Here is a 21,221-nt window from a genome sequence, read left to right on the forward strand (position 1 = left end):
CCGGGACTGGCCGCGTTGGAGGCGACTTCTGCCGGCGGAGGGTGGAAGGAGAACGGTTTACTGCAGCCGCGCAGAGGTGGCAGCCCGGCGCACCAAACCAAACCTGCCCATGCAGGCTTTAATTAATGTCACTTGATTGGGCTCTGCCGTCGTGTTAGGTTAAGGCAAGTGACGGGACGCAATAAAGCAGTTACAAAACAGTCTTGCATTGGAAATAATTCCCCTCCACACACACACACTTTGGCACTATTTCTCCTTTTGACCTTACTATGCAGTTTGGTAGGTTGAGGGAGAACCTGCAACGCTGAAGACGTGACTCCTTCCTGTGCATGTTCACACTTAATAGGCTCAAGCCTCTGGAGTGACTGAATAATGCTATAGGGAAGGAAGATGTTTTTGTCTAGAGCATGTGTGGGATGACTAATTTTATGATGTGATATATGTAGAGAAATCAGGTTTGCAAAACTTTTTAACTGGTGAGTTGCTGGCTATGTTCAACTTCAGACACTGCCAAAAGATTTCAAGGATTTGATCTTCCAAGTGAAGTTTCTCAAGGTTTTGACTAAACACTGTAGTTATTGCTTTAGTCTGTCAGATTGCTTAATTGTATTTTATTTCAGAGTTCTAAGGGAGGAAGTATGACAATACTCCAGTGCATTGAGAATGCACTATTTGGTTACCTCAGGACATGTTAAACTAGTTCAGGAGAAGTTAATCTTGTCTGGCTTTCCGAAGCCACATTCCTGTTGTAATAAAACTGTTAGAATTGCTTTCTATTTTTTTTTTTAATTAAAAAAAAACTTTAAAAATACATGACTGAAAGTAACTGCTGTTGAGCATAGCATATAATGAAATGGAATTTAATTATTTTTCAGGTATTGGAGGTGAAAATACACACCTAAACCTTGGTGCTCACAGAAGATGAAAGACATCGATGTAGGAAAAGAGTACATTATTCCCATTCCTGGGTATAGAAGTGAGGGAGAGAGCCAACTTGGTGCAGCAAGAGCAGGAAGGGTCATGATTTCAGCATGCTAAACATAAGGTCTGTTTAATTTCCCATTATTTGTTTTGCAGTCTATAGTTACTAAATTGTATGCGGCAGCCTTTTTGCTGTGCCAGCTCTATGGAGCGTCACTGCATTGAAGGTCAATAGTGAATGCTCCCTTCTGTGTGGAAGAGGCCATTCCAAGGGGTACTGTAACTATCTTAGTAACAAGTCTGAGTACTTATTGAGCATTTCCACTTGTGAATGTGACTTTTTGTTAACATTTGAGAGGAATACTCTCTTCTAGTGTTCAGATCTCGATGTGAATCTAGAAAATGTTTTAAGCTTTTGTACTTAAGAGAACTGTTACGACCAAGAAAGAGCACTGAAAAGCTCAGCACAAATCATGTATCATTCAGTGTTGGCAACTGAATAAAATCTTAATCCTTGAGAAAAACATGGCATAATTATTTTTTCTACAGCAGATGTCTAGCTTGCTGTAGTAGCAAGACTTTTACTTTTTCCCTCAGATGAAAGAAATCTGTATTGAATATGGTTTCTTGTGTACCTATGTTTTTAACTTGGTGAGATGCTGTCATAGCTCTAGCTTAATTTGAGAGCCAGGTCTTGAAACAACCACTAACTTAGAGCTTTCATGCCACTGTTCTGAGCTTCTGATTTCTAGAGGCTGTGCTCACTGAAAAGTGTGTGTGCCAAGTGCTGTAGGGCAAAAAATGCTCAGATAAATGGAAAACAAGACTAGGTCTGAAACCAACAACCTGTGCTAGCTGAAAAAAAACCAACCTAGCTACTCTGATTGCTAGCACTGAAATGTTCTCTTGCATGTCTAAGTTTAATTTAGGCATGTCTAAGTTTAATTTAGAATGGACAGAAAAAAATGTATTTTACCCCTCCCCAAAAGGAATAAAATAAAAACACCCCACACCAGAATTAGAAATTCAAATGATTTGCCTATTTACAGCTCTATATGCTATTTACAAGCATACAAGACTCCTGGGCTTATGTTAAAGTAGACTTCCATGCCTTCCCAGGCCTCCCATTCCTTCTCCCTACCCTCCTAAGCTTGCCTGAACTGGGCAGCAGGCCTCCCCCACGTTGCAAGTGATAACTGCACAGACAGAAGGAAGAAGGCCAGGAAAAAAGGAACCAAATGGTATCTTCACTCCCATTATATAGCAGATACAAGGCTTATGGGATAAAATAACATTGCTTACAATTTCTGGTGACTTGATTCTTAAAGGCTTTACAGCCTTAACCCCCAACAATGTCCTATTCTTACCCTTCCCCAAATACTAATGTAGGACTTTCCATTTCCCTTTTTATCATTTAGATGTTTAAGACTGTGGAGGCCACAGTGACTTAGCATGTCTGAATGGTTCAGATTCTGTACTAGAACAGGCCTGCAGAGGACATCAGTGAGGCAATATTTGCAGGAAGGTCTTTATTGGTCCAAGCTTTAGGCTGCAAGCCTTCCTTGGGCAAGGGCTCCACATGTGGCAGCCTCAGGGTCCTCCCTTCTCTCCAAAATACAGGCATCTTGTTTGTGGGAAAGGGGACCTGAAGCCTTCCTATCAAAGTCAGTACAGGACAATAACTGATCTTTTAGAAGATGGAAGTGGTTCTCATCCTGAGTTGTGCAGACTGGGTGAGAGCCAGCAGGGGTGGGGTGAGGCTGTCTGCCAGCTTCCATTGTCTTTCTGTGCCTAGCAAGTCCTACACACAGATGGGATGAGAGAGAGGCACTCTGAGAGAAAAACTCACCATTGCTCTCTGGTTCCTTAAAAAGATTGGAGGAAAAAAAACAATCTAACAAACCCACCCACCTGCTGAGTCATGGATAATTAAGACACAAAATCCACTAGTGAACTTTTTATCTCTTTATCTCAGCACATATAAATGAGAACATAGAATCATAGAATGGTCGAGGCTGGAAGGGACCTCCAAAGGTCATCCAGTCTGACCTCCCTGCAGTCAGCAGGGACATCTGTAACTAGACCAGGCTGGCCAGAGCCCTGTCGAGCCTCATCTTGAATATCTCTGGGGAAGGGGCCTCAACCATCTCCCTAGGCAACCTGTTCCAGTGTTCCACCACCCCCATAGTGAAGAACTTCTTCCTGATATCCAATCTATATCTGCCCTTCTCTAGTTTAAAGCCATTGCCCCTTGTCCTGTCACCACAAGCCCTTGTAAACAGTTTCTCCCCACCTTTCCTGTAGGCCCCCTTCAAGTAGTAGAAGGCTGCAATTATGTCTCCCTGGAGCCTTCTCTTCTTCAGGCTGAACAACCCCAGCTCTCTCAGTCTGTCCTCATAGCAGTGGTGGTCCAATCTCCTGATTAGTTTTGTGGCCCTCCTCTGGACCCTCTCCATCAGGTCCATGTCCTTCCTCTATTGAGGACTCCAACGTACAATGACCTCAGCCTGTTTGCAGAAATGTGCAGCAAAATGCAGAAGCAGCAGAAGCCAGCAATCTCCCCCAGCCCCTGACCTGCAGCCCAGGAGAAAAGACCAACACCTAAAAATAGGAAACCAGAAGCAGCAACCAGAACAAGAAGCCTCTCATGTTCCAATCTGAACTTCAAGCCCCATAATACTTTGCTCCAGCCAGCACTTTGATTTTGAAGCTGGCAGGACTTCAGCATGGGATTGAGTATCAGCAGTAGACTGAACCCAACCCATGACACCCTAATTCTCTTACTTCAGTCTCCATGTTTTTTAATCAGCCCCAAATGAATTCCTGAGGACCTGCCTGGGTGAGCTTTTGCTCTGTCTCTGGCCTGTTTTTCTCAGGGCCTGCCCAGGCAGCCTGGGTCTGGCTTAATTTTATTACTCAGACTTATGTATCATCGAGTAGAATTGCAGCAAATTTTCCTGTGTAATTTCACTTGGAAGCTGATGTCTGTGGAATACAGAATAGTTTTTTGATAGTATTTTCTATGTGAAATAGACAAAGATCTAATACAGAAACCCAGCTTTGCTGATACAAAATCATTTGAAACCCTAGCCCCCAAGTACAACATCTGCACAGCTTTTAAATTCCTGCAGGGATGGAGACTCCACCACTGCCCTGGGGTAGCCTGTTCCACAGCTTAACCAACCTTCCAGTGAAGAAATATCTCCTAATGTCTACCCTAAACCTTTCCTGGTGCATCCTGAGGCTGTTTCCTCTTGTCCCATGACTTGTTTCTTGGGAGAAGAGAAGGCTTCTTTCAGGGAGCTGCAGAGGGCTCCCCTCTGCCTCCTTCTCTTCAGGCCGTACAACCCCAGGTGCCTTAGCCACTCCTCACAAGACTTGTGATCTAGACCCTTCCTGCTTTCACCAAAAATCCTGCTGCCAGGAGGCACAGGAGGTATTTGGCAATAGGGAAGGGTGATGTGCAGTGAAATCAGTGCCTGCTTAAATCATGAATACTGTGTCAGCTGCACATCTGGATCAAGACTTTGTCCATGGATGTTAATTCTTCCAGTGCTGGGTTTCCATTCTGCTGAGAGTGAACAACTAAATCACAGAATTCACCAGCTACAGGAGTAGGTTCAGCTAATTTCTTTGCTGCAGTTACTCTTCATCTTGGGTATTGGTAAGAAAAATCAGTCTCGAGGCATCTAACAATTCCAGAAGGCTTGTGCACATTTTGGAGGCAGTCACAGCTGCTGAGGTGCTTTTGACTCACAACAACCACTTCCATGTAATTCTTTCCCATTTCCTTTTGTGTTGTATTCAATTACAGTCATTCCATCAGAGCTGTCTCTATTCAGGAATGATGGAGATTGCATGCAGAAATATGTAGAATTTCCAGGAAGAACAAGTGGAGCAGAGTCATCCCTTCTGTTGGTGTTTGTGTCCTTCTGTTGACCCCATCAGCTGGCAAAACATCCATTCACATGCAGCAGCTCTGAGGGTAGGGGTGTTCTCAGGCTGTGCCACAATCTTGCCCTTCATGAAGCATCACACCCTGCAGGGGAAAACAAGGTGCATTTAATGAAAGTCTCCAACATTTTCAACACAGCATTCTCCTTATTGACACCCGGTCCATAGCACTTGAGCAGGCACACAAATGATGATCATGGTGGTCCCAACTTACAGGTTTTGGTACCTGTGGCTCAATTAAAATTCTGGCTTGGAGGTAAGCGTAAAGATCAATACCCAAACGATGACAATCAACGGTCCTTGCGGACACTCTAGATTGGCATAGTGAAGTCCATGATCCCAGGTGCAGTTTTCTGCCATTCAGAGGACTTGTGAACAAGAAAAGGTGCTGGGTCACCGTACAGCTGGCAGACATTAGGTTACGAGGTGGGTGCTGTTAGTTAGCACCATCACAGACACTTGAACACATGCCTGCATGCTGTAGATTTCTGGGCAGTGCCTGCAGGTGACACCATACCACTCTGAGCTCTGTCTGGGAGATGGAAGGGTCCCCAGTGACCACACTCTGGACCTGTTCTTACCAGCTCTGCAATGTTTGTCATGGTGGCAGTTAAAGGTATGGGGCCAGCATTCTATCTCCTAAAATGTGAGCCCCCACTGTCCATTGGGCCTTTTCACTGGCCTGACAGGGTAATTACAGGTGGAATGTGCATGAGTGGTGATATCCCTTTATTCCAAGTCTATCAACACTCTGTCACTGCCCAAGGGCACAGCTGCAGAGGGCACTGCCTCATCTTCCCAACTGTGGACTGGGATAAGAGGGCAAAGAGCTGTAGTAAATGTACAGCACATTGAGCAGGACAGATCTAGTTAATGCAGCCTAACAAGGCAAGCGCCCACCTTTAGCCTCCGGAGATATCGAGCTCGGCAGCTCTCCCAGCAGCTCCTTCTCAGCAAGCCGCCAGCCTTGGACAGTCTACTGCATTCATCGTCACCCTCCTGTCCCAGCTCTGACCAGGATCGTCTCCCGCGGAACAGTAGCGTGCCGCGGCCCACAGAAATTCCCCCTACAGCCCTGGGCTCCACCCGTGACCGCCCCGGCTGCTCATCCTCAGCCCCATCTGCGCGGGGTTCGGGTCCGCTTGGTGCCCTCTTGCAAATCCCCGCTTTGCTGGCCGGGCGCCCACTGGTACCGCGCACGCGGGACGGCTGCGGCGTTTCCTTACCGGGAGGCAGCACCCCGCCGGCACCGCTTGGCTCGGTCCAGCTCCGCCCAGCACGGCTGAGCTCGGCTCCTTTCGGCTCGACTCGCGTCCATCCGACTCCGGCTCTGTGGCGCATGCGCCGACTGCATAGCAAGGAGTATGTGTATAATGCGTGCGCTGAGTTTGTGACAGAGGGTTTGAGTTGGGACGTGGTGGATATAGGGGGAGATTAGGTAAGTAGGAGGATAGATAGATAGGGGGGGATGGATATATAGGGTAGGGGGATAGATAGATAGGGGGATGGATATATAGGGTATGATGGATAGGTAGATGATAGATAAATGATAGGTAGAGGCCAATAGATAAACAGATGAAATACATAGTTGTACATTGGTGATAAATAGAGGCAAATGTATAGATACATAGGTGATACTTAGATGATAGATACCCCAACACTAACTTCTAAACCCTAACCCTAACCCTAAATCCTCACCCCTCACCCTAATCCTAATTCTAACCCTAACTCTGGCAATCGTAAAGGCTGGTTAGCTTTAAAAATCAGCAGAATCAGAAACATGCACCAATGGATGCATGTTAATGTTTTGAGTCGGATTCTCTCGGATTCCTCACTATTTACCTTAGAAACTAAAAAAAAAAAATAATGTGTGAAGTCTGCTGGTGAAATTTGATTGAATTTGCACACTAGGTTTTAAAATTACTCAGATTGGGGGGACACAATGTGTCAGTGTGTCCAAAGCTTTACATGAGCTTTGTTTCTTTTGGAAGTAAAGCTGAAAAAAACACTATCAAGGAAATCAGGAAACATCTAATGACCTGCTTTTCATATCTGAATGATTTCAAGGTCAATTCTTGTTAAGTGCTATTAGAAATTACAGTGTGACCTTTATATTCTCCTTAGAACTGAATGAAGGAAAAGTAATGATGACTAAATCTAAATAGGTGTCATGCATGGGATGTTATCTTATGATTTCAGCAGGAAAACAGAAAGAAGAAAGTCTTATCAGATTACTCCAGGTATTGATGAGATGAAAAACTTGACCAATGAGATAATTATTTAGATTGTAACAGCATCATTTGTTTACTATGGGGGGGAAAAAAGTCATGGTCAAAAGATACTTGCTATTTTACAAGTGCAATCATTCCACTTGCAGAAATCTCAAATAATTTAAGATAAAATACACATCTTTGACTTGGAGCATAATGAAATGTAGGAATTCAAGGGAACTAGAATGGATGATGACAAAAATAATAGATTCCACAAAGATGCACCATTTCTACATAAACTAGCAAATCTTTATTAGTCTTGTAACAGCCCTCCAGTTTTATTTTCTTCACGGTATTAGTTTAAATTCTTTAAAAGCAGAATTTCCGTTATTTATTTTCCTTTCATTGTTGTTTAAGGTAAAAATGAAAAAGTAGGATTCCAACTATTTCGCCAGAGTGCTTGAAATACTGCATTTAAGTTTTATGACACAACAGCTACTTCCTTTGGAATAAGATTATTATTTGATTCAGAAAATTCTGGAGTAAGCTGGCAGAAGAATTTGTGGCCATGAGAATCCGTGTTTACGTAAACATAACCTGGAGGAGATGAGTAAATTGCTGGGCAGATGTTTTGTTTCTTTGGAGTATATTCTGTGCGATAAGTAGTTTCATCTTGAAAAGGAGCTGATCTGGGAACTAAATGTATAGGTTTGAAACTTTGAGCTGGAATGATCTGATATGGTATGTAATGAGATTTAAATGTAGTTAGATCATCAAATTTTCCAGTGGGTTTTGGTATTTCCTGTTGTTTCTTAGTAATCTCTTGCTGGCAGATGTCCCAGGCTTTGAAGTCTTCTTTTGTAGTAGTGGTCCCTTGAAAAGGGGCATTGGTTCTTTTTTGATTAGAAACTGGTCTTATGGGGACAGCAGGAGAAATCTTATGCTTAACATAATCAAGATGGGTGGTGGAGTTCAAATCCATATTGCCTGAGGGTGGTACATACTCTCTTGTTTTGCGGACCTCAGGCAAGGAGACCAACCATGGCTGAAAATGATCTTGGAATTCAGTGACTCCATTAAACTGAGCATTGGATCCAACTTTTGTGTATTCAGGCTTGCAGCTTTTTGCAAGTTGCCCAGGCAGCCCTTTAAAATCATTTTGGTGGGTTGTGAGACCTTCAAAGGGTTGGTTGCTGGGCTTATATTCTTCTTTTGGTCTCATGAATTTTGGTCCCAGTTGATGAGCAATATAAGAAGCACGATGGCTAGTAGCACTCTCAAAAGGCACATCTGAAAGCTTGGCTACACAACGAGGTTTAAAGCTTTGTCTGGGATTCAGTTCCTTAGGAACAAACTCGTCCTGAAACGTAGTAGAGTTTCCAAACTTCACTGTAGGTGGCTGGTATGCATCCACCTTACTAGGTTCTCGTCTTTGAACTGCCCATGACCTATAGTCATCTTTAAGGCAAAAACCAAAACTTCATCATACAAATGTTATTACTTAAGACCATTCCTTCAAACTTAAGCCAAATTCTTCTGGTATTAAATCTTGAAAAATAAATAAAATGGTTGTAAGTAAGAATTACAATGTTATCTGTATATTTGTAATACAACAAAATTCTCTTCTGTAACTAGGGTGATTAAAACCAGACAAAAACCTGTACGTGATGTCCCATTTTCACTATTTCCTCAAGATAAAAGAAAATGTTGTGTGGACATATTTAGTGTGTTCTGTGCAGAAAATAGCCATTTTCTGCAGGTTTTATATACAGTATCTTACATTTTACTTAGAAGTTCAAGCAAATACACGAGTCTGAAAAGTCAGTGGATCATGTTCACTAGTGATTGAGAGAAACCTCTCAATTTCTGTATCAACATTACATCATCTTAAAGCTTGTTGGGATTACTTTTTTCTTTGTTTCTGTTGGGGTTTTTTTGTTTGTTTGTTTTGGGTTTTTTTACTAACAGACTGTTCTGCTTTAGTTACAAAACTTACTGTCCAGTCTAAACTTCTTCACAGTCAGTTGAAATCTACTTGTCTAGCAATCACTGTACTTACTTCAGCTTCAGTATTCTTTCCTTCCTCCCTGCTAAACAGCTAACATACATTTTAATGCAGCAGTTACATGCTGTTTTAGTTGTATGTTGAAAGCAGGCTAAATTATTCATTGTTTGCTAACTTACCACTTACAAGTAGGCTAAACAGAAATATTTAAATTTTCTTATAAATGATGTGCAATTAATAAATAGAAATACAAATTAATGTATTTCTCTCTCTTTTTTTTTTTTTTAGAGAACCCTTTTCCTCAAATTCTATCCTTTCAGCTTTATCTGTCACTACACTCTCTTCTCTGCTCATTTTGCACCACGCATTCAAACTTCCTGTTTTAGAAGCCATATTCAATTCTTGTTTATTTCAACTACCTTTTCAACACCACTGGACCTCATAAGCAGAAACATTTTGATTTTCATTACTTTAGTAAATAGTATAATCTCATTTATCTCTACTTTTAACTGGGGCTACGTACAGCAAATTCAATCACATCTTATGTAGAAAATTAGGGTATGAAGTATATCCAGTTCACTTACCAGAATGACTTAAGAGAAGATTTAGTGCCTTTGCAACGGAATAATTTATATCCAAACTGATCATTACCAGGATGAGATGCAAGTTATACAGTACACAAGACAGAAATCTAAAATCAGCTGGATCTACTCTCTGGAAAAATGTGTTACATGAGCTAAAGTTATCTGAAAGATATATTGGTACTTCAATTATAACCAACTTTTGTCTGAGATAGTCCAACCCAGTGTATGTTAAACTTTCTCTGCTAGCAAACAAAACCTTAGAGAAGGCTTTTTGTTTAGCATCAATAAATGTAACCTCTAACCAACTGGATTGCTGTACATCTCAAGGCGTTATCACCTGCTTTCTATCATGTCTTGGTTATTTCTCTTTGAAAAGGTGCCATATATTATTACCTTGATAGGTTGGTATGGTATCAAATTTTCCTCCTGTAGTGTGTTCTCTCTCTAGAGGTCTTACTAGTGTCACTGGTTGTATTTTATGAGCGTTATAATCTTTCCGGTATGTGGTTCTTAGTTCCATCTCTCCTGTCTTTGGTTTATATTCTTCTTGTACCCGAAAAGGTCGCTTCACAATATCATACGGTAAATAATCAGATCTGAATTTGGGGAAAAGGAAACACTGGTTAAAAAAATTCTTCTTTTTTTTTTCCCCCTAATGAAGTCACTTTTATCATATTTCCATTATGTGGAAAAACAACAACTTCAAGTAGTTACTCTGAAAAATCCATCTGATGCTGTATGTTAAAGGAAAGAAAACTAGGGTCTTGGATGCACGACATAACTTTTATTTAAAGGAAGGTAGTGAAGCAACTTTTTCAATACTCCAAGTCTCAATTTAAAAATATTATTTAAATATCTGAAAGGAGCCTAGAAAAAGTTGATGTGCTTTTACAAAGAAATGATCCAGTAATCAGAAGCAGGGCAAAGATCTATTGCCAGTGACAACAGTTACTATTTGCATGGAATTGAATGGAATGTAATCAGGAACAGCAATTCACTGTTTTCATGTGGGCATGTGTGGTGGTTTGAAACTGTCTTTTTAATTTTTCCTTGCAAAGTTCAAAACAGAGAAAGTGAAAGAATGTAAATAAGTCACTATTGGGTGTAAGAAAGCAAAATAACGATTGTTCTAAACACTTCCATTGGATAGATAGAAATGTTTAAGAACTATTACCCAAAACAAAGTAGGCATTCTGCACATTCTGCGTTCGGCAGTGGGGGCAGTTGCTGGGCTGTCTGGCTGCTGTTTCTTCTTCTCTTCTGGCTGAAGATAACACACTGACCTTGGCAGCTAAGTTAACAATTTTCTGCTTAACTAACTCTGCTTCTCTGTCCAGGGGGGTCTGGGGGGGAAGCTCCTGGGAGAGAGAGGCCCCTTTGGGAGGGTCCCCTTGGGGGGAAGCAAAGGGAGATCGATTGTGCTTTTTCTGTTGATTATATATATTTATGAATGTTGTGAATTTTGTATATTTGTACATATTCATTGCATTTCATTGTAGATTTTAGACTCTGCTTGTAAATACAGCTTTTCATTTGCTTCCAGACTGGGCTAGCCTGGTTATTGTTGGTGGGGGGGGGAATTTCAGCTCACACCGACACAGCATGTTACATTAAAAGGGTGTATATCACTTCTGCAGGTGTCTATATATGCAGTACACAACCAATTTTGCAGATAGCATTTGACCTTTCCATGTATGTCCCTTTTGGTTTTTTTAATAAACAAATAAAGAAGTTTCACCTGTTGCCCTTGTAGCTTCAAAGAAAAACAATAATGGAAAAAGTAAAGGTTTCCACTCCTGTCACATCACTAATAATGAATGCATGATGTCTCTTTCTAACTTTGAAAAAAGCTCTTTCATTTTGTAAACTTAACATCAGTCTGTACACTGGCAGGACAGACCTACTGAACACCTTTACTGTTGGCTTTCTTCAAGCTCCTAATAATTTAGAACTGTCTGAATAATAATAATTAAAACAAAATAAAACAAAACCCAACAACCAAACCAAACAAAAGCTTTTCTTTTTTCTTAAGTTTTCATTTTCCCACTATCTGTTTCCACACATGTATTACACAAAGTTCTCCAGCTTGCCAACTTTTTCATGCTCAATGAGACCTGGATTTTCAAAACAGGCTGAAAAGTAGTAGAAAAATTTTAGATTATCTTTAAAGGTTAAGGGATGCTGTAAAGAATGCAAATCTCATTGTATGTGTGCTTCACTGTTTCTTAGGATCTTTTTGCAGTAGCTGTACCTCTATGCTCAAAATTTATACTTTTAAATATGCCAGAAGTGTAAAGAATGCAATGATTGCATTTTGAAAATGATTGCAATACAGTGTTCAGTCCCCCCTTGAAAGAGAATGTAGGAGAAAGTCTACAGAATAATTGTGAAACACATTTTACTTAAATGTTGTCATTCCTTCCATTCTTCCACGATGTCCTTGGTACTCTTGCTTCGGCCTGAGGCTGCGGGGAGGAGGGACGTTGCCGTAGATGGGGTAGTTTTCCCCATACTCAGTTGTGAAGCGTGGCTGTGGTCCATTATCATAAATCTTTGTGGGTTTATGAGGGCAGCGATGGCGCCTGGGTAAAACACATCAGATGAGATCCTTTTGAATAGTTTCATTTATGGGGAAACCCCATACCTGGTCTGCTGGAGTGAATAACAAACAGAGAGGATTGAACAATGGCAGCAGCTTGTACTGAAATCTTTACTTAGTGATAAAAACACAAACCACTGTGTTGATGGCACAGGTCCCAGAGCAAAGTGTAGGAATGCAGAAATAAACAGGATCAGCAGCAGAGTTGGTCCTTAGCACGGGACACAAAGGATAAAGGTCATCTCAGTCCTCTAAACCATGCTACCACCAACATGCACATTCCTCTTTTAAAAATATTTTAATGACATTACTAATCTTACTTGTAAAAATAGTTACCTATGTTTCACTTTTCTCACATTTTCTCCTTTTTACAGTTTTGCCTCATCTCCTTTTATTTCTGTACATTTCCTTACCTACGTTGACCACAGCTCTTGATTTCAACACAGCTTTTTGATGATCCTTTTGAGGATTCCTTTGGTGCAGTCCTTAGTTAGAATTGGCTCTGCTTTATGGAAACGCTCATCCTGAGATTTAGTCTAGCTGGCTTTGAAAGACTGATTCCATTCTTTTCTATTTATTGCATTTAAGACCAGTTTTTCTCCCCTACCTGATTTAAACATATTTCTTCATATTTACCGAGAAGATCTCTTTTCGAAAAAAGGGAAGCCAGAAAATGTTGAAATGGAAATGTTACCCGGGTTCTGCCTTCTCAGTGCTAAAACATTCGCCACGACCAGGCACGGGAGTGCCCGCGGACTCCGGGATGGCTGAGGAGGGGGTCAGGATGAGGAGTGGCTTTGCAGGGCTGGCGTTGAGAAGATCCGGGGTGCCGAGGGGCAGCAGCTGCCAATTGCCCGGAGGACACCCTCCCGGGGACCCGAAGTTTTCCCCCAATCCCCGAAGCCGATGGCGATCCTCGGGGCTGCTTACCCGCAGATACAAATCTCACACAGACAGCGAGGCTGCTTCATGCTGGTGCGTCCGTCCCCGCGCCTCCGCCGTGGTAACTAAGGAAGCGCTCCGTCGCCTGGCAGCGGCAGCGTCCCGGCAATGAGCGATCTCTGCCGGATTCCGTCAGGCATCACGCGCCGGTAGGGGCGGGACGAGAGAGGGAGGGCAGGAGTGAATTTCCGGGTGCAGACAGCGTGAGGGAACGAAGGTCGGGGGTCCGCTTCTCCGAGGGGCGTTTGGCGCGGGTGGAGGGGGCGCGGTTTGAGGGACGGCGGGTACGGACACGAGCAAGGCAGGAGAGGGGCGCGGGACGGGCACGCGGCGTGGCCTCCCCCGTCGCGGCGGACTCCGGCGTAGAAACGTCGGGTAAAGTTGGCTGTCTCCTCCCGGGGCACCGGTCCGTGAGGCGGCTGTGCGCAACCGCAGCGTTGATGGGCTTGGAGCAGACCCTGTCTGGGGCAGCCCAGCAGGGCTGCTGCTCTTGGTGGTGCCCACTCGCAGGGGCGGGACGGGGAAGGGGCAGCCGCCGCTTTTGCGCGGCCCGAGTGTAAAGTTACGGCTCTCCGGGCAGCTTCGGGTGCGGCGAGCCGAGGCCGCTTCGTGTGACTACGAATCAGAAAACTGACCAAACCCCAGTCTGATTCCTATAGAGATAAGCGTGCCTCACGCTGTGTAAGTTTCTAGTATCCCTGGTGCGGTACAGGTGGTGGCTGGGGACCGTGACGCACTCCGCGTGTCAGAGGAGGCCTCCCTCATGAGTAGCTCTAGCTACAACCCACGTCATTGTTACTTTTTTTTTTTAATAAAGTTTTTTTTCTTTTTAATAAAGTTTTTTTCTTAAGTTGCCTTCTAAATTAAATATTTTCCTTCATTGACAAGAGTTCGCTAACCATGGTGCTTACAAGCGTGGGAAAGATGGTTGAGCTCCAGAAGAAGACTTCTGGCATCAGAAATATCTGTGTATTAGCCCACGTGGATCATGGTAAGAGAGGTGTTTGTGACTTGCAGAAACCTTGTGAGGAAAGCCTCTGTGTGTGTTGAATGACAGTGAGGTATTTTGTTCACTGTTTTCAAGCGATAGCTTTTCATGGCTATAGCTTTAAACTGCCTCAAACCTGAGAATTCAATTTCCTTTATGCTCATTTCTTTTGTCCTGGTGCAGGCTTTTCTTTTAGAACCTCAGGGAGCATTACACTAGTAATTTAGAATAGTTGCAACTGAATATTTTCTACTTTCCTGATGCTAAATGTTGGCATGAATTAAATATATGTGTGTGGAGTAGGCTGTTTTATTTTTATGTTTACTCAATGGAAGGAGTTTGTTAAGTAGGAGAAAATAATAACTGCACATTTTATTTTGTTTAATTGCATGATATGTTGAGGCACTGATGTCCTGTTTGTTATTTCAGCTGCATTTCTGGTTATGCATCCACTCGTCAAAAATAAATTTGTTTGTACCCAACAGGTGAAGCTGGATAATCAGATGTTTTGGGTTTAAGTTAGCTTGTATTTTTTTACATTTTGAAGCTTTTATTAATGTTGATATCTCAGAAAACCATGGTCAACGTTTATTAAAGAAAATGTGGTCAGCATTTATAATACTGTTGCATCTTTTTTCCATTGTCTGTATTAATTTAAACTGAAAATTTGTTTTCTTTTCCAGGCAAAACTACTCTAGCTGATTGTCTAATATCCAGCAATGGAATAATCTCTAGCCGCTTGGCAGGAAAGGTAGAGTTACTCTGTTGTTTTCCACAAAATTCTCATGTGTATGTGCTGGGATTGTGATTCTTAAGGAAATTCCACTCCCAGTCTTGCTAAACCTTGTTTTCTCACAGTCATGCTCTTTTGACAGTTGATAAGCAACTTGTGAAGGCAATTCTACAGATCTATTTCTTCTTGTTTTGCTTCTTAATCAGCTGAGATACCTGGACAGTAGAGAAGATGAACAGGTCCGAGGAATAACAATGAAGTCTAGTGCAATTTCATTGCATTTTGTGAAAGGTAAGTTGTTGGTACTGGCAAGTATAAACTTAATATATTTGTTTGGATAATTTTCCCTCTTTCTTCATTGTTACTCTTGAGATTTTTTTGTATGCAACTTCTAGTTTTGTGTTTCTCAGTGTTAGACCATGATTCTGCAAAGACTTAGGCATATATTCAGCTGTTAACCAAGATAATCAAGTTCCATCTCAGGCTTAGAAAAACTGGATACAAGTGGAATTCCATTTATCTTTTTATTTTAGTTCTAAATCTTTATATTTTGATCTTAAGTCTTGAAATAATGTTACTGAAAGACAAGATCTCTTTAAAAAGCCAACAACATTTAAAATTATTTTTTCCATCTTATATATGTCAAGGTGCTTGTTTTACTCTGCTATAAATGTTCCAAGGGTTTTTTTTATGGTGCAGTTAATGGTCTTGTCTTTGTTATGACTCCGTGTTTCTCAGCAGTCTTATCCTCAGCAAGGCGAATGAAAAGCATGAAATATGCTACTAACAGGGTTGTCTAGAAGAAAATAAAAACTGACAGAAAAATTGCATGAACAGTGAAGCCATCATTAGTCTTTCTGTTTCAGCTGTAGCTGACTATGGAAAATATTTTAAATCAATGATCTTCCAGCTAGCTGTTGTTAGCTGTGGCTGGTTTACTGTTGGTTCTGAAATGACCTTAGTTTTAATGGTTAAAACCTTTTATGTCTGTTACTTTTCTATGGTATTGAAATGTAGACTTTAATACAACTTCTGAAACAGGAAAGTTGTTTGATCTGATTTTGTTTATAGCTGATGATGAATGCGGTGAGTTGGTCAAAAGCAGACTGGAGTCTACTAAGCAGATTGTTGCAGGGGAGTAGTGTAGAAAATAGTGAAACCTTCTGTTTTCATGTATTGAAGGTATTTTAGTAATATGGAGTCAAAAGCATGTTTTTTAAAAAAATCACAAGGCTGAAATGAGGAATTGTGTCCAAAATGTAGGATTTATTTTTCATGATTGTCTGACATGATCTGTCTTTAAAATGCAGTTGATTTGTTTTTAGCTAGTGATCTATTTGTAATGCTCCTATAAGCTTCTTCAGGGTTTGGGTTTTTGTTTTTCTTTGGTCATCTGTTGTGGTGGTGTTTTTAATTTTCCAAAGATAGTTTGGTGTTGAAAGGTGAAGACTGGCATTAAGAGTGAGATTGAATTAACTGGGCACAAACCATAAGGTGGCATGCTGCTGACAGTCTTCCTGTCCTACTAGAATTTCTCTTAAATGTGGTGATTACTCAGAAATAAATATTGTAAGCAGTATAACTAGGTGGTTGAAAGACTTTTTTAAAAAACTGTTCTGAAATACTAATTTATTGTTTGATCCTAGGTGATCAAGAGTATCTGATTAATTTAATAGACTCCCCAGGGCATGTGGATTTTTCTTCAGAAGTATCTACTGCTGTCCGACTCTGTGATGGTTGCATCATAGTGGTGGATGCTGTTGAAGGAGTCTGTCCACAGGTGAAATAAAGTATATTAAATAGAGAAAGAGGGCAGAGAGGACAGAGTAAGCGAAGTTTTAAGTGTATAATATAGAAATAAAAGATGAACTGGTTTATGAAGTTTTTTTAAACCTTTAGTAAGTGACCATGTACTTGAGATGTAAAAGAGGGTAAGTTAGTTTCATAAACTAATATCTTAAGGGAAGTCATACCTTTACATGTACTTTTAGCATACAGAAAATAAAAAAAAATATGCAAAATGACATTGATTGCTTTATTTTGTGGCATACTTCAATAAAGAGAGGTTGTTTTGTTGTGAATGGCTTTGCTATGAAATTCTGCCACCTGCAGAATTCAGTGATAAATAATACTGTATGCTGTGTGAGTCAGATTTCTGGTTTGAAAGCCAACCTGTCCTTTATTATATGTTTCATTAAATACTAGAATTACCCTGTCGTTTTCTTTAACAGTCTGTATTTTTTTTTTGTAATATCAAGCTTTCTGTGATTTTTTTTTTTTGTTGTTGTTGTTTTTTTTTTAACCATTTCCTTTTTGATAGACTCAAGCAGTTCTACGGCAAGCATGGCTAGAAAACATACGTCCAGTGCTGGTGATCAATAAAATCGATCGCTTGATTGTGGAACTCAAGCTGACCCCACAGGAAGCATACTTGCACCTTAAGAATATCTTAGAGCAGGTATTAATGCAGCAGATTTTGTTAAGCTTACTTTCTTCCCTCTTTTCTCCATTCTTGAATTGAGAGAGACTGTAATTCTCACTGCTTTATCACTGGAATAAATTCAGTGCAGCAGAACCAGTGTTTTTACTTTGTGGAATCAAGTGCTATAACATCTTGTTTAATTTTTTCACATTGAGATACATTTTATTTCTAGTTCCTTTTAAGGTTCATTCAGAACACACATGATTCAGAACACACATGATAAAAGAGTATTAAACGCCTCTTGTCTTGAAATAATGTGTTGAATGTTTTGTTCTTCCTGTTAAATGGCTTACACTTCCTTGGAGGTAGACAAAGAATATCTTTAGATTGCTCCTGATATTGATGGATTTATGCAAGGATAAAGTTAATTACTCTTTTAAATTATAACTTAAATGCTAGAGAAAAAAGTTTGAAGGCAACTTAACTTTTAAGCTCTTACCTACCTGGTTTCTCTTTGCCCTCCTTTGTTGTTTGTGTGTTGTCAATAAGAAGTTCCTGTTTCACCATTCCTTGTTCTGAGAGACCTGGTGCATTACATATGATACTTTATATCTGATTGAATCCTGATGTGGCTGACTTTGACTTAGAAAGTGCATGGTGTTTGCACTGAAATTTTAGTCTCATCAAAGTCTGGTTGTCTTCAGGCTGGGCAGGCTTAGATACACAAGATCTGTGTTTCAGATAGCCTCTAATTCATTTTGCAATCTTGTTAAAACCCCTATTTTTTATGTCTTGAAGGGAGGAAACTGCATTTTAATGGCAAACAAATCTTAGTGTTTTTACACATCCTTTTGTAGATCAATGCAGTCACTGGAACACTCTTTACCTCCAAAGTCTTAGAAGAAAGAGCTGAGAAAGGAACAGAAAGTGAAAGTATTTCAGAGACCACACCAGGAGCAGAGCAAATTTATGACTGGAGCGCTGGCTTGGAAGATACTGATGATTCACATCTTTATTTTTCACCAGACCATGGAAATGTGGTGTTTGCCAGTGCAATTGATGGCTGGGGCTTTGGGTAAGTCTGGAAATTCCTACTGACTTAGTTTCTTTTTCTTTTTCTTTTTTTTTTTTTTAATTACTACAATTAATCTTCAAGTATTTTCAGTTGCTTAATATTTCTAAAGATATTTTTTTATATTTTTCTGTGATATGCAACTGTATCTGATCAGTTCTAACAGCTGAAAATACTACAAACTTTATATTGTGGTACTCACAGAGCAGCTGCTGAGCCCACTAGTGTCCAGCCTAGCCTGGTAAATTTAATATTTTTATCAATTGCTGATATTTGCTAGGCAAAAAACTATAGCAGTATAGGAGTTGTTCACAAGTAGAGTGGACCTTCCAGCTACAGGGACAGTGACACCTGTAAGAAGCATACTGCAGGCAACTGACATCAAGGGCAACAGTTTTAGCTGTTCAGTTAGGTCCAATACAATTCTGATTCATAGCATTAATGTGATCTGTTTTTAATGTACCAGACTTTGACTTATCCTTGAAATTATGCATTTGTCCTCAAGTATTTATGCTCAATCTGCCTTAATCTATTTTTTTAAATTTTCTTCGTTAGGTACATTTCTTACCTCTTGTTATTTAGTATCTGATTAGCACGTTTTGTAAAAACAGCATTACCCTTGTATATGAGATGCATTTTGTTTCCTTTCAGCATTGAGCATTTTGCCCAACTGTACAGCCAAAGGATTGGAATCAGGCCTGAAGTACTTTTGAAGACCTTATGGGGAGATTATTATTTAAATACAAAAGCAAAGAGGATAATGAAAGGTGATCAGGTAGGAAGGTTGCCAGAAATATTGCCTGGTTTTCAGTTGGTTTTGTTTGTTTTTTAAATTTTATTTCTCCCAGTGTAGTCTGAAAATTTACCTCAGCATCTTTTCACTCAGCATCAGTGGGATAGAATGTCACAAGGATAGCCTTGCATCAGCCCTTGTAGCATAGAAGATTTCAAAAGATACCACTCAAAAGCTACATGGAGGAAATCTCTAACACTGCTTACAATTGCTCTTAAATATCTCTTCTTACAAAATGAGGGATACTGCATCTTCAAGGATTCAGCACAGAATACAGAAGACTAATGGAATACTAACAGTGCAGAAATGAGAGTAGTGAGTGGGTCTCTCTCTTACTTGAAGAGTCCTTCAACAGCTAAGGATTTAGGATTTGGAAAATCTGTTTTGCTTTAGTGAAATCCCACTGAATGCTATACTGAAACCCTGGCCTGAAAAGTGCATTTTTCTTGCGTTAAGCATTTCTACCACAGAAAGTTAGGAGAAAGGAGTGAAAGGAGTTCCCCTTTTTGTGTTTTGATAGGTGAGGATTGATAGATAAATAGATAAAATAGATAAAAGATTAATAGATAAACTAGGCTTAAGGTAGATGTGTTCTGTATTTGTCAGACTTTTCCCCTGCATTTGAAACCCTTACCCTTCACTTTTAAATTTCCTGATTATTTTGTGCCTTATACTGTTCTTATAACACAGACTGTTGAAGCAGTGATCTTGTGTAGAAGGAAATAACTGACTTAATTTTGAATAAAGGTTTTACTTGCTCATTATGAATATGGTCAGTTAAAAGTAGAGTCTTAAGGCTATTGTAAAAGTGAGGAATTGCTCATAATTAGCTTTTTTTATGTTCTACCAGTCAAAAGGAAAGAAACCTTTGTTTGTGCAGTTGGTGCTGGACAACATATGGAGTCTGTATGAAGCTGTTATGAAAAGGTGAGAAGATCTGTAAAGCTGTCATGGAATCTCTGTGTTCTGTGCTGATTTTTACAATACTAAAAAAAGAAATGTTGTAAGCACTTCTTATGTGTTGCTGCTGTGGTTTTAAAAATGTATTTATTGTTTTCCTTACAGAGACAAAGAAAAAATTGAAAAGATTGTCACCTCTTTGGGACTGAAAATTGGTGCACGGGAGTCACGGCATGCAGACCCTAAAGTTCAGCTTAATGCTATTTGTAGTCAGTGGCTACCAATATCTGATGCAGTTCTCTGTATCCTTAAGGGAGATACTACTTCTTGTTCTATTGACAATTCTCAGACTCCAGAGTGTGGGAACTGTCACAGATGTGACACAGAAGTGGTACACCAAGATACAAATATGCACACACACATACATATCTGTGTATCTGTCTGGGTGTGATTTGTTCTCTTTTTTTCCATATCTCTGCCTATGCTAACTGGACCTATTTTCTGAGTTGTAATGTGAAGTTACACATCTACAGTTAGTCTTACATTCTACCAACTTTGTGCTTTAGCACACATACTGGGTTTTATATTTTGTTTTCAAGAAAATAAGCTGTGAACCTGGAGGTAGTTTAACAATACACTCTCCTTACATATTTTTATATACAAGTTTCAGTATTTTTCCTGAAAGGTGGGCCCGTCTCCTTTTTATGATAGTTTCCTAGGTCTTCTATCCCTGAGTTTCTGTAAGTATCTGATGTTATGTTTTTGGCATACCTGTACTTAATTCACGATCAGCTTTTGCTGTGTAGACAATCTTAGAGAATCACAGAATTGTTTTGGTTGGAAAAAGACCTGTAAGATTGTTGACCGTAATATCATGCATATTATATTGTAGCACATACACACAAATTATTGATGTATAAGGACTGATTAGTTTTATAAATCGTGCCCAGATTATGCTATTGTAGTTTCCCAGTTGCATGTAGGCTGAGCCACCCCTACTTAACTATCCATTCTGCCTGTGACTAAATGCTAGAGGGAGTGTTGTGTGCTGTAACAGGCAGAACTGGATTTTAGATACCTGTGATTTCTGGCAGTTAG

The 21,221-nt window shown here is 40.3% G+C and overlaps 2 protein-coding genes across 3 annotated transcripts in view; one reads left to right on the top strand and one right to left on the bottom strand.

The window, feature by feature from the left end:
* Positions 1-7,566: 7,566 nt before the first annotated feature.
* SAXO2 (stabilizer of axonemal microtubules 2) lies at positions 7,567-13,244 on the bottom strand. The gene is made up of 4 exons (XM_054388204.1): positions 13,204-13,244; positions 12,077-12,256; positions 10,068-10,270; positions 7,567-8,543 (listed from the first exon to the last, which is right to left on the bottom strand). Exons 1-4 carry the CDS (start codon positions 13,242-13,244, stop codon positions 7,567-7,569), a joined length of 1,401 nt encoding a protein of 466 aa, XP_054244179.1.
* An 871-nt stretch (positions 13,245-14,115) lies between these two features.
* Positions 14,116-21,221, top strand: part of EFL1 (elongation factor like GTPase 1) — a 57,110-nt gene continuing 50,004 nt past the window's right edge. Inside the window, exons 1-9 of one of the 2 annotated variants that reach the window (XM_054388044.1) lie at positions 14,116-14,206; positions 14,887-14,954; positions 15,143-15,227; positions 16,583-16,716; positions 17,257-17,394; positions 18,216-18,433; positions 19,082-19,205; positions 20,074-20,150; positions 20,289-20,425. In XM_054388044.1, the coding sequence (XP_054244019.1) occupies positions 14,116-14,206; positions 14,887-14,954; positions 15,143-15,227; positions 16,583-16,716; positions 17,257-17,394; positions 18,216-18,433; positions 19,082-19,205; positions 20,074-20,150; positions 20,289-20,425 (1,072 nt within the window). The remainder of the gene's footprint in view (positions 14,207-14,886; positions 14,955-15,142; positions 15,228-16,582; positions 16,717-17,256; positions 17,395-18,215; positions 18,434-19,081; positions 19,206-20,073; positions 20,151-20,288; positions 20,426-21,221) is intronic. The other variant, XM_054388045.1, reaches the window with a different exon arrangement.

The sequence above is a fragment of the Indicator indicator genome, chromosome 16 (assembly GCF_027791375.1).
Source record: "Indicator indicator isolate 239-I01 chromosome 16, UM_Iind_1.1, whole genome shotgun sequence".
NCBI classification, from domain to species: domain Eukaryota; kingdom Metazoa; phylum Chordata; class Aves; order Piciformes; family Indicatoridae; genus Indicator; species Indicator indicator.